This window comes from Macaca fascicularis, chromosome 18 (assembly GCF_037993035.2).
Source record: "Macaca fascicularis isolate 582-1 chromosome 18, T2T-MFA8v1.1".
Taxonomy (NCBI): domain Eukaryota; kingdom Metazoa; phylum Chordata; class Mammalia; order Primates; family Cercopithecidae; genus Macaca; species Macaca fascicularis.
Window position 1 is genome coordinate 23815909 of NC_088392.1, and position 13724 is coordinate 23829632.

At 47.3% G+C, this 13724-nt stretch overlaps 1 protein-coding gene across 1 annotated transcript; it reads right to left on the reverse strand.

The window, feature by feature from the left end:
* Positions 1 to 4805: 4805 nt before the first annotated feature.
* On the reverse strand, positions 4806 to 8155 carry BOD1L2 (biorientation of chromosomes in cell division 1 like 2). Its single transcript, XM_005586605.4, has one exon. It carries the CDS (start codon positions 7928 to 7930, stop codon positions 7394 to 7396), a length of 537 nt encoding a protein of 178 aa, XP_005586662.2. The 5' UTR covers positions 7931 to 8155; the 3' UTR covers positions 4806 to 7393.
* Positions 8156 to 13724: the final 5569 nt, after the last annotated feature.

The window sequence follows — 13724 nt, forward strand, 5'->3', positions numbered from 1 at the left end:
CATCTGCACGGGGAGAAGCAGACTCCTCCCAGTCCCTCACAACACATCCACCCTCTGGTCCAGCTTGGGGCCTCACAGCGCCCACAGGGCTAGCGTTAGGCTGGGCTCACTGCAGAAGGGGCAGAAAAGCCAAGGGAGAAGCTGAGGCTGAGCTGAGAAGCTCCAGCTTCCCCTTGCCTGGGGCAGTGCCCCTGGCCAGATCTCTCCACTGAAAATGCGCAGACTCTAGAAGCCAAATCCCATTATTAATGCTTTAGTGAGATCAGCTTTGTCCAATTTTTGGACGACTGTGAAAACAAGGATCTAAAAACAGAGATCAGGAAAGTACTGAAAATAGCATGTCTGGGGGGCAGACCCAAGGTCACACTTGTCATTTCTCAGCTCCCAGTCCCGTGCCCCGCAGAGCAGCCACAGCAGGAGGTGAGAGGTCACAAGAGTGCCCCCATGGCCTCCCTGAGTCAAGGCCAGGCCTTCGAAGGAAGCTCCCTCCTGTCAGCGATGGGCCCAGCGGACTGGAAGGAACTGGCTTAATAAATGTTTGACTTTGTTGTTTGGAGGAGGGCAGGAGCCTCGGCCAGGCCCCGGAGCGGCTCTGAAGTGCTATGAGGCCCCCTGACACTTCCTTTCCCTTTCCAAGGTGTTCTCATGACAGCTGCTACCTGGCGTCCGCAGGGCTGGAGCAACTGCCTGTACAAGGTGGTGACCTTCTAAATCCACATCCGTTAATGAACCTGGCTGGCCCTGGGAGCCCCGGAGGCTGCACCCTCTGCGGTGGCTTCTGCCAAATTCCTCTTGTTGTTTTTGATTCTCTTCTTCCTCCTCCTCCCCCTTCCCATTATGCCTGACATTTCTAAGGCCAAGTTTTGTTACAAGCAATTAGCCTGTGTCAGGGATCTGGGGAGAAGGGCTGCGTGCCAAGAACCGGCTGAGGTAGGAAGCGTGAGAGTGGGGAGGGCTGCCTGGAAGCCCGCTACCCAAAGGGCCCCTGCGTGGTTGCCCTGCACAGACCACCTCTTCCTGCACTGACAGTGGGGACGGGCCCCTCAAGAGGTGAGCCATGGGTACAGGAGTCCCAAGTGAGAAGCCACCATTCTCTACTCTGGAGCCCTCCTCCTGCTTTTCATCTAAAAATTTATCCTCCCAACCTGAACTTCTCAGACCCTGGATGGGCCCAAAAGCCAGAGATCATGGCCTATTTCCAATCCTTAAAAAGGGAAAAAGAAACATATTTATCCACAATAAGCTGTATAGGCTAAGCCCCCAAAGTATTTTTAACTTTGCCTAGAATTATTTGCTCACTCACTACAGCTGTCTAGACACTCAGGTTGTCTGTTTGGTATGCTGATGAATAAAAACAATGAAATAGAGTATTTCAGAATCAATGCATTCTCTGGGGTAGACATTCTTACATGGAGGGTGGTATTTTGTGGGCGCCACAAGGGAGGAGGGAGAGGTGCCGAGTCCACTGACCATCCAGTATCTCCTTCCTCAACACAGCCTCTGGTGCTTCCTGATCCCCCAGCACCTGACTAGCCTCCATCCTCTGGCCTCTCAAGAGGACATACAGCCATTACAATCCACACACTGGTTGATCTCATCCCTTCAGTGTCAGGATATAATGAACTAACTCAAGGAATCAACATGAGCTCCTAAAAGAGGGCCCAAGGGCTCACCGAGCCCTTCCAGGTCACAATAGGGGATTTCAGAAGTCAAATCTTAAAACTGTTGCCTTCTTTGTTGGGGGGACCATAGGTGAGCATTTCAGGAGGATGACGAAACTGAGGCCCAGGAGGCTACGTTGGCAGCCAAAGGTCCCAGGCAGGTTATGTAGATGGCTGTGACCAGAACCACGGTCTCTAGCTTCCCAGCACAGGGCTCTTCCCACGTTGAGGATACCACTGACTCCCTGCCATTCATATTCGGCCCATGTTCCATCTACAGTCCAAGACACGAATATAAAAAGAGGATCTGTGCAACAGCACCACAATCCAGAAACCTAGAAATAATCTGTTTCCATCCTGAAGCAAATCGTGTTTTCACAAACTCATTCACAGACCAGCTACTAGCTCCCCAGACAACAGGAGGCTGCCTGCCTTGAGAGATCAAGGACCAGGGAGGAATGAAGGAGAAGAGTGGGCAAGGGAGAGAAAAATCTTAGTGGAAGCTGAGGGCAAAGAGAGCTAAGCTGCAACTACTGTGCATATTAAATCACTGGAACTCTTCGTGCGAGGGATTTCTTTCTCCCTAGTTGGGTGGGGTTTCAGAGATGCTCTACAGAGTCTGTCCTGGCTTGCCTTGGGGAGGGCTATGAGTGTTGTCTGAGAGTAGAGAGTGTTGGGTAACTGACTTCCATGCCCATACTTTATAGGTTGCCAACCCCTTCCCATCTCAGCCCATGGCACTCCTGATACCTCCCAGAGATCTTCCCACCTCTCTTCTCATACCACTTCTAATAATATTGCTTTCCTTTTCTTGGTCTCTTCTTATTTAGGTCAGATCAGCTGTGTTCATGCACAGCCACAGCTGGTGGTTACCAGACCATGCAATGGTGCTCCAGTTCAAAAGCTCTGCTGTGGAAAGTGGGGAAAATTCCTCTTCCATGTTGTCCAACATAGAAGGGATGTGATTGTTCCCCATTTTTGGCACTTGTTCAATATTTTTGAGGTAGGATGGTTTTTATGACCAGGATTTAAAAAAACAATTTAGAGGGAGCAGCAAGAAATATGCAACTGAAACATTACTGAGCGGGCACCTCTTCAATGGGCACTCACCAGTCAGCAACACAAGCTCCTCCCACATGGGCTCCAGCTGGACCACACACCACTGCCCCTCGGTCTAGTGAGACCCCCATTGAATGACATTCATTTTCCCAGTCATAGAGCCTGCCCCTTATACCCATAGCTGCCCACAACCAATGGTGGAGCTAAAGCTCCAATCTGAATAGAACCCCATTTTCCCTCTTCTGATTCTGTGATTTTGAGTCACACCAAAGAATGGGGAAGAGAAAGAATGTGTTTAACCATCAGGCTTCATAGAAATACTGCCCAAATCTGCTGTCCCCACTCATTGTTGGTGCATTCACTGGAGGGGCAAAGAAGAGGAGAGGCTAGTGCAGTGATTTAGACCTGCTGGCTGTTCATAATTATCTGTGAATTGGCAGTAGGGGTGGGAAGAGTACCCAAGAAATGAAAACTGAAATTCCGAAGACTGAGTAGATGGAAAAGGAAACCAGGTAAAATTATCTTCCTTCTCCTCTCTTCCTGCCAAACAAAACAAAACAAAAATGGGTAATTAATCAACATCACCTATTGTGTTTCATAAGAATCTGGAAAACAGCCAGTTCCAGGAAGTGGAGACGGAATAGATGCAGAGGGAAGAGGTTCTCGGTCTCTGGGCAGTGCCTACTACACAGTAGTTCTCAAGGTGTGGTTCCCTGGTGCAGCAGCACCAGCATCACTGGGAACTTCGTTAGAAATGCAGAGTCTCAGGCCTCACCCCAGACCCACTGCATCAGAAACTAGGGGTGGGCCCAGTAATGTGTATTTCAATCAGAACCACCCTCTGGTTAACCCTGATGCTCACTCAAGTTTGAGAAGCCCTCAACCTCAGGTGCACCCTGGTTTCCTGCATTGGGAACCATTTAAATCAGAGTGTGAAGGTTCTCCAACCACTTGCTCCCTGCCGCCAGCCACTCCTGCCATTCCCATCCCTCTCTCCTGCGCCTTTCCTTGGCCTTGCCTTTTGGGGGCACCATCCCAGCTTGGCCTATCCTTTCTTTCCAGGTGCTACTCAAATCTCTTCTCTTCAAAGACCCCTGAGACACTTCAGTCCTAGGAAGCACTCCCTGCTATGAAGCCACATGTATTCACATCTGTAACTCTCATTCTACACTGGCCTGCCTATCTTAGATTCTGATTTTCCCAAGCCTAGAAGTGCCTTGGGTGCAGGGTCCTCGTCCTCAAAGTTGCCAGGAGGTGGGCCCAGAAATCATTTCCTGCAAAGGAGATCCCAGAGCACGTGTATAAATCAAAAAGGAAGACTGGGAGGGGAGCAGGCCTCCCAGTCTCTGCAGATTGTCCTGCTGGCACATGGCCCATAGGCAGGCCCTCCCCTGCAGGCCCCGCATGTTATTCCCCACGTGGATTAGAGGCTGAACACAAACAGAATACAAAAGACAAAAGACAGGGAGCAGCGTTGCTGTCAGAGTCTATAAAAGTCTTGGAAGTGACAGCCGAGCTCTTGCCTGCTGCTGCTGCCCTGAAATCCAGAAAGAATCAATTTCAGACCCAGGGCCAAATGGTGCCCCAGGGGGCGTGCCTGTGACAGGTGCTGACTCCGCCCAGACCCCAGGACCCACCCAGCCCGGAGATCAGAGTGGGGGAGGAGCAAGGGGGAATGGAAGAGTCGCCCTACAGCATAAAAAGGAAACACGCACATCTCTCTGTCTCTTTTTCAGTCTCTCTGCCTCTGTTTCTCTGTCTCTGTCTCTGTTTGTCTATATCTTTGTCTCTGTCTCCCTCCCTCCCTTTTTCTCTGTTTCTTCTTTGTCTCTGTATTTCTGTTTCTCTGCCTCTTTCCCTCTGTCTGTCTCACTCTATCTCACTGGCGTCTACTGCTGTATTCCTTCTCTGAAACTCTCTTTACTCATTATTAGGATTACAACGAAAATCATTTTCTTTCTTGCTTCATGAAACTAAACTGTGACCCTGGGGATAGTGACTGTGCCAACTACCCCTTTGGACTCCAAGTCTTCCCCAAACAGAGACATTTTCAATAAATACTTGTAGTTCATTGATAAGAATGTATAGAATTCCAGAAATTACATTTATTTATCCTTCTGGATTGCAAGAAAGGAATTATTTAGCAGGGACCAGTGGGCATGCATGCATGCACGTAATGAGCTCTCTCAAGTCACAGTACAGTTTTTTTTGTTGTTGTTTACACGTTTATTTTCAGAATACAGGAGTATCGTATGGGTTAGCATTTTCCATTTGCCAGACTCATGTGGTGGAAACGGGAAGCATTCACGCTAGGGTTGGCAGATTTGGAGATTTGGCAAACTAAAGCATGGGGCACCAGTACATTTGAATTTCAAATAAACAACAAATAATTTTTTAATACAAGTATGTTTCGAATATTGCATGGTCTGTGCCCTAGGAGAGTATCTGTTGTTTCTCTGAAATTCATATTTACTGAGCATCCTGTATTTTATCTGGCAACCCTGTCTCAGGACAATTCAAGTAGAAAAGGGGAATAGAGAACTGGTAAAGGAAAAAAAAACTTTAAAAGTTGTATTACACTTTATTATGTTATTTTTTAAAAGAAGGAGAACAAACCCCAAACCAAAAATCACTTCCGCGACACATTTCTTAAAAGCAGAAATTAGGTTCCTTTTATGTTAGTGCAAAGATAGGTGCCAAGATGGGGTCTCAGATGGAGTGATTTTAAATCTCAGAAAGAGCTTAGCTGTTTTTGTAAAAAGGAAAGTTGGCAAGTGATTAGTGCCGATGTGGCCCAGCTGCTCTTTTGTACTTTGAAAGAAACAATTAAAATGGCTGGGACATTAAACTTTAAAGAGCTGGGATGTTCATATTCACAAGCTAATTTTAAAAAGAGGCTGGTACCTGTGAAAGGAAGGGACATTTTCAGAAAGGACATGGTCTTCTACCTTCTGGACTCTAAATTTTGAAGAATCATTTAAAATAGCTCAGAGGTAAATATTACAGATAAAATACCCCCAGGGATAAGAAAGCTCTTTCTTGCTTAGACATGTAGATACCAGACACAAAATTAACTTTTGCTCACTTTTTAGATGATAAATACTAGCATCTGAGAAATTAAATGTTGGAAAAGACAAATCCAGAACTGGTTTCTCTCTATAAATTGCTGAGCTCCTGTGATGTGCTAGGTCCTGGGGTTAAGGAATAGAAATGAACAAAGCAAATCCCTACCCTGGAGGAAGCTCACATTTAAGTGGAGATGACAGATCTGTAAGCAAAGACAGTTCACTGTGGTGAGGTGGTGTGGTTAAAAGCATGCTTAAAAAAGGTTAAAAGTGGCCCTGTGCTCAACACAGGCTCAGCCCCAGCCCCACCACTTACGCAGTGTTTGAGCTTTGGTGTCTACATCTGTAAATGGGAATAAAAATGGGAATAAAGATAGAATTTCTTCAATTAGATCACGAGGACTTACTATGGTAAGCAAAGTTAAGCGTTTAGTACACTGCCCGCCATACAGCAAGTGCTTTGTTAGACCTAGCTACTATTGTAAGTGTGGTCATCCCTTATGAGATCTATGGAAGCACAGAGGAAGGAGTCTGTCACTCCTGCTTAGACGGGGGTTGGGCATGATGTGTGGCTCCTCAGGGGCTGAGGCTTAAAGGAGGGTAGGAGTAGCTGAGGGCATTCCCTTCACAGTGAGCAGAGGGAACACAGCGTGTCCAGGATAGCCATGGGCATGGCGGTCATATGAGAAATGACAGTGTGTGGGGTAACAGAGGTGGCCAGGGTCCCCATTATCATGGGCCTCATAAACCATGCCAGGTGTCTGACCTTCTGGAAATATCAGAAAACTGACGGAGCTTAAAGATGACAAGGACATAAATCTGCATTTCTTTTTTGTTGTTGCTGTTGAAAGATAAGCAATTTATTGACCATCCACTTTTCTAAAAAAACACAAATGTGAGAATAACATAAACACACTCAAGACTCACTAGCCCCTGCAAGACAGGAAGCAGCCTTGGACAGAGAGTCTGCAAATGAGTTTCCTTATACCTAATGTCTGAACTTCTCACTCATTCTAGGGTTTCATGTTTTGTTACCTCTTACAAAGGAAAGGAAACTGGCTAGAAGATTCATGTACAGGAAGGTCACAACTTTAAAGCTATTTGACGCTAATGTTGTGTACAATCTCGTTTGCAACTCTGAGAGACAATATCAAATAAATACTGTCAAATACTACTCCCAGTTAACCTTGACTGTCATTGTTCTTTGAAATTGTCTTTAGGATTGATTATGTCCTCTCGCTGTAGCTTTCGTTTATCCCAGAGCACAAACCCGAAAGCCTATGTGCAGTCTCCATGTCCAAGTATAGATGTCTGTCTCAGGACAACCCTGGGTTGCAGTAGTGTTTCCCTCTCTGTAGTGTGTGCTTGGTGTCACGCCCTTGGACAGGCTGGCCAAATGGCGGCGTAATGCAGGGGTCGATAGGGTCAACTCTCTCTCTGCCGAACTTGCTTCCCTTTCAATCTGGTCACTGCTCATGGTGTAGGTGGAAACCTTGAGCTCAGTGACGACCTTGGCCTATCTTTGGTCTGAAATTGCACTCTTATGTAACCGAATCCATTTCTTCACCCAAAATTAAATAGCGCTTTCAAAAGTTGTCAGCTATATTCTTAGGAAGTGTCCTGAGACGGAGCTGGAGGGTCCAGGCCTTCCGGCTCTGCAGGGAGTACTAGCACAGCCGCTTCTTTCTGGGCCACCAGGAATTCATGAATTGCTTGTTCTATGTGTGGCCTGAAGATGTGGTTTAGTTTTGGATTCACCACCTGAGAAATAATCCTGTCCACTCCAGCTTCCGACCTCTCTGGCTGAACCACACTCTGCCTCAGACCATCGCGCAGTTGGTTTTCGTTCACTGAAGGATTCCATTCCTGCTTGTCCAGATGTGCTGACACAAAATTATCCGCTTTCTGGCTCAGGCTGTGGGAAGCTGGCTTGGTGTCCTCGTCGGCCTGGCAGTCCCGGCGGAAGCTGTCAAAAAGGCCCCGGCTCTTGAGCTGCTCCAAGATGAGAGCGATGAGCTGAGGGTCGCCAGGGGGCAACAAGGCCGGGTTGATGGGACCACCACCCCCGCGGGCCCGGGTTGCGCCCGTGGCCGCCCAGGCCGAGGCCTGGCCCGCACCGCCGCTGCCGCCGCCGCCGTCCGCCATGACTGCGCCCCGGGCCCACAGGAAGACGATTACAGCTTCTTCTCCCGGACAGAAGGCCCAGAGTGTGTAGAGGTGGCTAAGGGGGCGGTGAAGGAGGAGGGCCCCAAGGAGGCAGCGGCGGAGGTGATGGTGGCGGTGATGGCGGCGGGGACGGTGGTTGGGGCGGCCGCGGGGGAGGCCAGCTCCAGGCCGCGGAGGTTGCGGAAGACGAGGCAACAACCGCCTGCTGGATTCCAAGCGCGCCCCAGATGGCGTCACCGTTGACCTTTGCATTGTGAGGCAGGAACCGTAATCTGTATTTCTTAAAAGATCTCTAAGAGGGAGGTGGGAAACAAATGGGAGTGGGCAAGGGGGCAAACAGGGAGACAATTTCAGCAACCATTTCAATGCTCTACGAAGGAGATGGCGAGGAGTGAATGATCCTGGTGGCCTGGCAGGTGAAGAAGGTAACAGGGATACAAGAGATATTTAGGAGATAGACTCATCCCAGGGATTGGAGACCAACCGGGTGAGAGGCGAGGGAAAGGAGAGGGTCAAGGATGACCCCCAGGCTTCTCACTTGGGCAGGTGTATGGAGGTACCATTTGCTAAATGGAGAACAGGTATAGAGGTGAGGATGGGAGACGGGGACATGATCATGCATTCCATTTGTATTTACTAGTTTAAGATGGGTATGGGTTATTCAGGTGCAGACATCTGCCTATGAAGTCCAAAGAAACAAGGACTCGGGGCTGGGGAGAGACATCTATCTCACTGAAGATAGAGACTATAGGTGGCAATCACAATGGAGAACTTAGAAAAGATACAGGAAAACCTGGAGAGCCCATGAGGGGGACTGAGAACAACACTAAAAAGATGGAGGGAAAACTACAAGAGCCTTGGATCATAAACTGCAAAAGGGCACATTTCATGAAGGCCATGGGTGAAATGCCACACTGTGTTCCACAAGGTGTCCATTGGCTTTGGTAGCCATTGATGAGCCTAGGGCGGAGGCATCAGTTAGAGGGAGGTCATTTCAACAAGAGAACTGTATTGCAACCAAGAGCCACAAAAGGCAACCACATCCAGCGCCATCCAATAGAGAAGTGCAGGTGCACAGAAAGAACCTTCTATCAACATTTCAAAAGAAGAGCAGATCCCTGATTTCACCCCAACACTCACTTCCCTCGATTAAAATGCCCCTGAAATGTAGACACCAGATTGTTTTATAAGCCCTAGCATAACTTAGAGATAGTATATTTCGCACAGAAAGTTTACACAACAGACTCTGTCAATAACCTCACCCCATAGCTTCTAACATACAAGTACAGATACCTCAGAGGGACATCATTCTGAATCTCATCCCACAGGAGACAGTGAAACTACCAAGACTTCACCATAGCAACCCCCCACCTGTGCTCCTCACCATCCCCATGATTAGCTGAACAAGTCGGTTCCATATTTTTTTAACTAATCAATTTTTATTGAGGAACTAGTTGATGTGGCCCTGTGCTAAGCTTTATGGAGCTTTCCATGTGCCCCGGCCAGTCTAACACTCAATAAATGTTTGCTGTGGCTGTTGTTTAAGATAGGCAACATGGTCAGCCTTTGAAAAGCTTACAATCTAGTTGGAGAGGGGAGATGTTGACAGAGAAAAACGTTCAGGACATATACAGGCTCCATGGGAACTTGGATGCAACAGGCACACCTAGCATGGTGTCTGGAACAAAAGACAGGCACCATTAATATTTGCAGAATGAAGACTGCACAGAAGAAAGGAGGGTGTCCCTGTCGTATGTTGGAGTTCACTGAATGCTAGGAGAATGTGGCAGATGGAAGAAGACTTTGCAGAAGTGCTAGAGACTGAACTGAGTCTTCATTTATCCCCTCACTGTGCACGAGCCCTTCAGATTGTGCAGGAGTTCTCTTAGAATGGAATCACCTATGTGGATCTGAGATGAGATCTATGGGTTTCTCCACTCACAGCCTCACCCACAGATGGACATTTACCTAAGCTTTTGAAAGTGATGATAATAACAATCCTATTGCAGTGTTCCATTCTGTGCTGAAAAATATCCACTGTCAAACACCTTTTCTCCACCTCCTCCAAAAGTCTTAAATAGGGTGCTGGCACGGGTTTTTCTGAACAGCTGACTTGTATTATTTGTAATCATAGACATTAAGTTACCATAATTATCCCATCACCTTGGATCAGGGTGTAAGGCATAGGACAGTTCTCACCTCTCACTGAGGTTTCAAATCACTGCTCTCGGCTGCCTGGCAAACTAGAAGGCCACTAGAGTAACTTCTCTGACCTCTAGCTGACCTGCAGGGATCAATGAACAATTAATTACTATCATCCCGCTCCGGGAGAGATAGCACACTGCCATTTCTCAATTACAACTGGAAGTGCCCCTTGGCTGACAGCTGCCTGTCGGACAAGGCAAGCCCCATGCTGATTCAAACCAGTGCCTCCCACTGCAGCTACACACACGGATACACACAGGGACATGCCATATAACTCAGACCACATCCATTCCCCCACGACACTCACCCACAATCACACAGATCACACCATCTTCCCACTCGCTATTCCCACACCTGCAATCACGCTAGTGTCAGACTCTGAAATGTAGATACCAGAGTGTTCTATGACCCTTAGCATAATTCAGAGATTGTGTATTTCACTAAGAAAATATTACAGACTCTGTCAATAATCTCGTATCATAGCTTCTAACATAGAAGTACAGATGCCTAGGAGGGACGACATTCTGAATCTTACCTGGCAAGAAACAGTTAATAATGTTTATCAGTATCAATTTTCCTCATGTATTATGTGGGCACCTAGACCAGTATTGTTCAAGGGTAGGGATGACCCTTGCCTTTATGACTCAGGAAGACTTTGTCTTTGCTATACTTCTTGTGACTTTTCTACAGGTAAAACTTTTGGTGTTTTCCACCTTCATCTCTTCCTACATCTTTAGTGTCCCCTCCACCCCCATCCTAACCCTCTGTGTTCTGCTTCCTCCCCAGGCACCTTGACCACATCACCTATGCCTTTCCTAGCTCCTCCCCAAATACCAAAGCACCTTCTACATATTCACTCCTTTCCAGCCCCATTCTCTCCACTCCTGATAAATGAAAAACCTGGACTGATCAACTCAAACTGAAATGTTTCTGGCTGCTGACAGCTTCAGCTACCACTCCTAGAGTTAATCCTAAAATTCAAAAGAGTAAATATACTTGCAACCTCAGAGGCTCCAGTTCTGCTTGAAGGTGGGAGTGGGCTACTTTTGATCATAGAGGCTCAGAGAATCCTCATATCTCACTATGTGCGTATGTTTCCTGCTTTATTTCTACAATCAATGATCTAAACACTGTTTATTCCATTGGAAAGATCCACAAATGCATTAGCCAAGACTTTTGGTTGCACACAACAGAAACCCAGCTTAAAAAAGGAGGGGGAATATATGGGCTCACTTAAAGACCCAAAGGTCTGTCTGGCTGAGGCATAGTGGGATCCAGGTACTGGAACACAATAATCAGAACTTGATCTCTGGTTTCCTCCTGACTGGCTCTCCTCCGAGACTGGATGTCTTAACAGGGCCCTCCGAGTAGCTGCAGGTGTGCGTCACCCAGAGTCAGCAACTGCCACCAATAGGAGAGCTGCTAGTTCTGAGGAAGAGAAATTCCAACAGAAGTTTCAAGATCATATCTCTTGGTCTACCTTGGATCAGTCCTCATCCTTGAACCAATCTCATTGGTCAGAGGCATGGAAGACTAAACTAGAGACAATTCCTCTCCTTTCCCAGCTCCTGACCTGTACTACCCAGGGCAGACTCAGCCTGTGGCCAGTCATGGCCCCTGCTGATAACTGTACAAGAACAAAAGCCTTTGCTAGCCCAAAGCTTGACTTAGGGAGCCAGTGACAATTTAGAGGAACTGTAAAACCATGGTTTCTGGGCCCTCATCAGCAAGCAAAACCACCTTAAATTAATCAGGTGTAGACTGTACTATCCTGATCAAACTACCAGGCATCTAGGAGGTGATCACAAATATCACAGTTATTAAAGGGACATGCTTATGACTCCACTGCTTACATTTCCACCTTGCCCCATGCCTAGAAGAGAGCAGTATTGGAATACACTTTTCCAGTCTCTCCCCCGACTGCCCCCATCGTGTGCTGCTTCAGCCAGAGGAAGAGTGACTTATCTGCTTGGTGAGATCAGGGAGAGCCAGGCAAATCCAGTAGGCCACATTGGCCAAGAGCAGAATCCTTGAGTGGGACATGGACATATCTTGCTGGTTCTCTTAGACCTGCCTAGCTTCATCTCCAACCACGAGGGAGGTCTGCTTCTCTTTAGCAGGAATGTAGTTGGATGTGTATGTTCAGACTGAAGAGCCACATGAAAGATCTTGCTACCCAGTTTTCCAGAGAGTCCTATGCTTTGGGTACTATAATTGACTCTTTGATCTCATTTAGCTCCTTAGTTGGCTAAAACCAAGAGGGGAGAAAGCATGAGTAATTACCACTTCCACCCCTTCTAGCACAACAGTAGCAGCAGACGACAACGATGATGATGATGATGATGAAGGTGGTGGTGATGGTTACAGCGAGGTCTCTCCCAAACCCAGAAGCTGTAGGGAGTCAGGCCAGCAGTGACCATGCTCTCTCACTTTCCCTCCCTAAGAGAACCATCAGCCCTGAGTGTCCCCCTATTGGGGGCTGACCCTTGTCTTCTGCAGAGAACACAAAAATAATTGCAAAGTGCTGTCTCCATCCTGCAGAAGCACAGCAGTCGCTTGAGTTTGGACATTAAATCATACCAGAAGACTGTATATCTGCCCTGGGAAGAAAGGAAGCAATTGAAACCCAGTATTTAAAGGCAGTCTCAGATTTATCCTCCCTCTTGACAGCCTACAAAACGTTGGAGAATAGTCCCTGCCTTTCTCTGAAAGATAAAACAGGATCCACTGTCCAGAAATTGGCCCTGAGAAAGTTCATCGCTCATTCTCATGTGACCTTCCTAAGAAACAAAAAACTGCAGGCCAAAACTCTGAGTTTTAACAGCCTTCTACTTTCACTCATTTTCCAAGCAAGTGCTGTGTTGCCTTCTCAGCATCCCACGATGTTCCACTTTTTGTGCATTTCCTTTCTTGTTTTTTTCACCAACAAGGCAGCAGCACTGATTTTTGTGCATTTTCATGGAGATACATCTCACCCACTGGCTTTGTTCAACCCACGCCCCACGCTTAACCAGCAGACCTCCATGACCCCGGAAGAGATTTTGAAGGCCAAATATTTTGGCTTGTTTCCATTCAGAAAGCTTCCCTATTGTTTGGACATTAATAAACTAAAATCCAAAGTCCTCAACCAATTACCTCACCTCCTAATCTAACTTTGGGAGTTTGCTGGCTCCATGTCAAGCCGATTACTGACGAAAGGCAATCAGTCATCATGCCTTGTCTGTGGGCAGGTGAGCCCAACCGCCCTGCAGGGCCAGAAGCAAGTCAACATAGGATTGCGTCATCTGCAGCTCTCAGTCTGAAGAACTGTGGGTAACACAGTGTGCTGATAACCCCACTCCCTGTCTTGCAGTAGGAGCTCACACTGTTGACAATTAACCCGATCCAAGAGACCCACATAAATCAATCACTACAGGGAAAAAAAAATTGTTCTTGATCTATAGTGACATATGTATAGACAAGGTCAGTGGCCCGGGTTTACAACCTTGCTGTCTGAAGTGAGAATCCGGGGAGGAAGCTGCCGATAGAAGATAGGGGCATTTCCAAGAATTTCCGGAGACCCATGCTG

Bases quoted from the DNA above. Each gene is read 5' to 3' on its own strand.
- BOD1L2 (XM_005586605.4), bottom strand. From the start codon at position 7,930: ATGGCGGACGGCGGCGGCGGCAGCGGCGGTGCGGGCCAGGCCTCGGCC.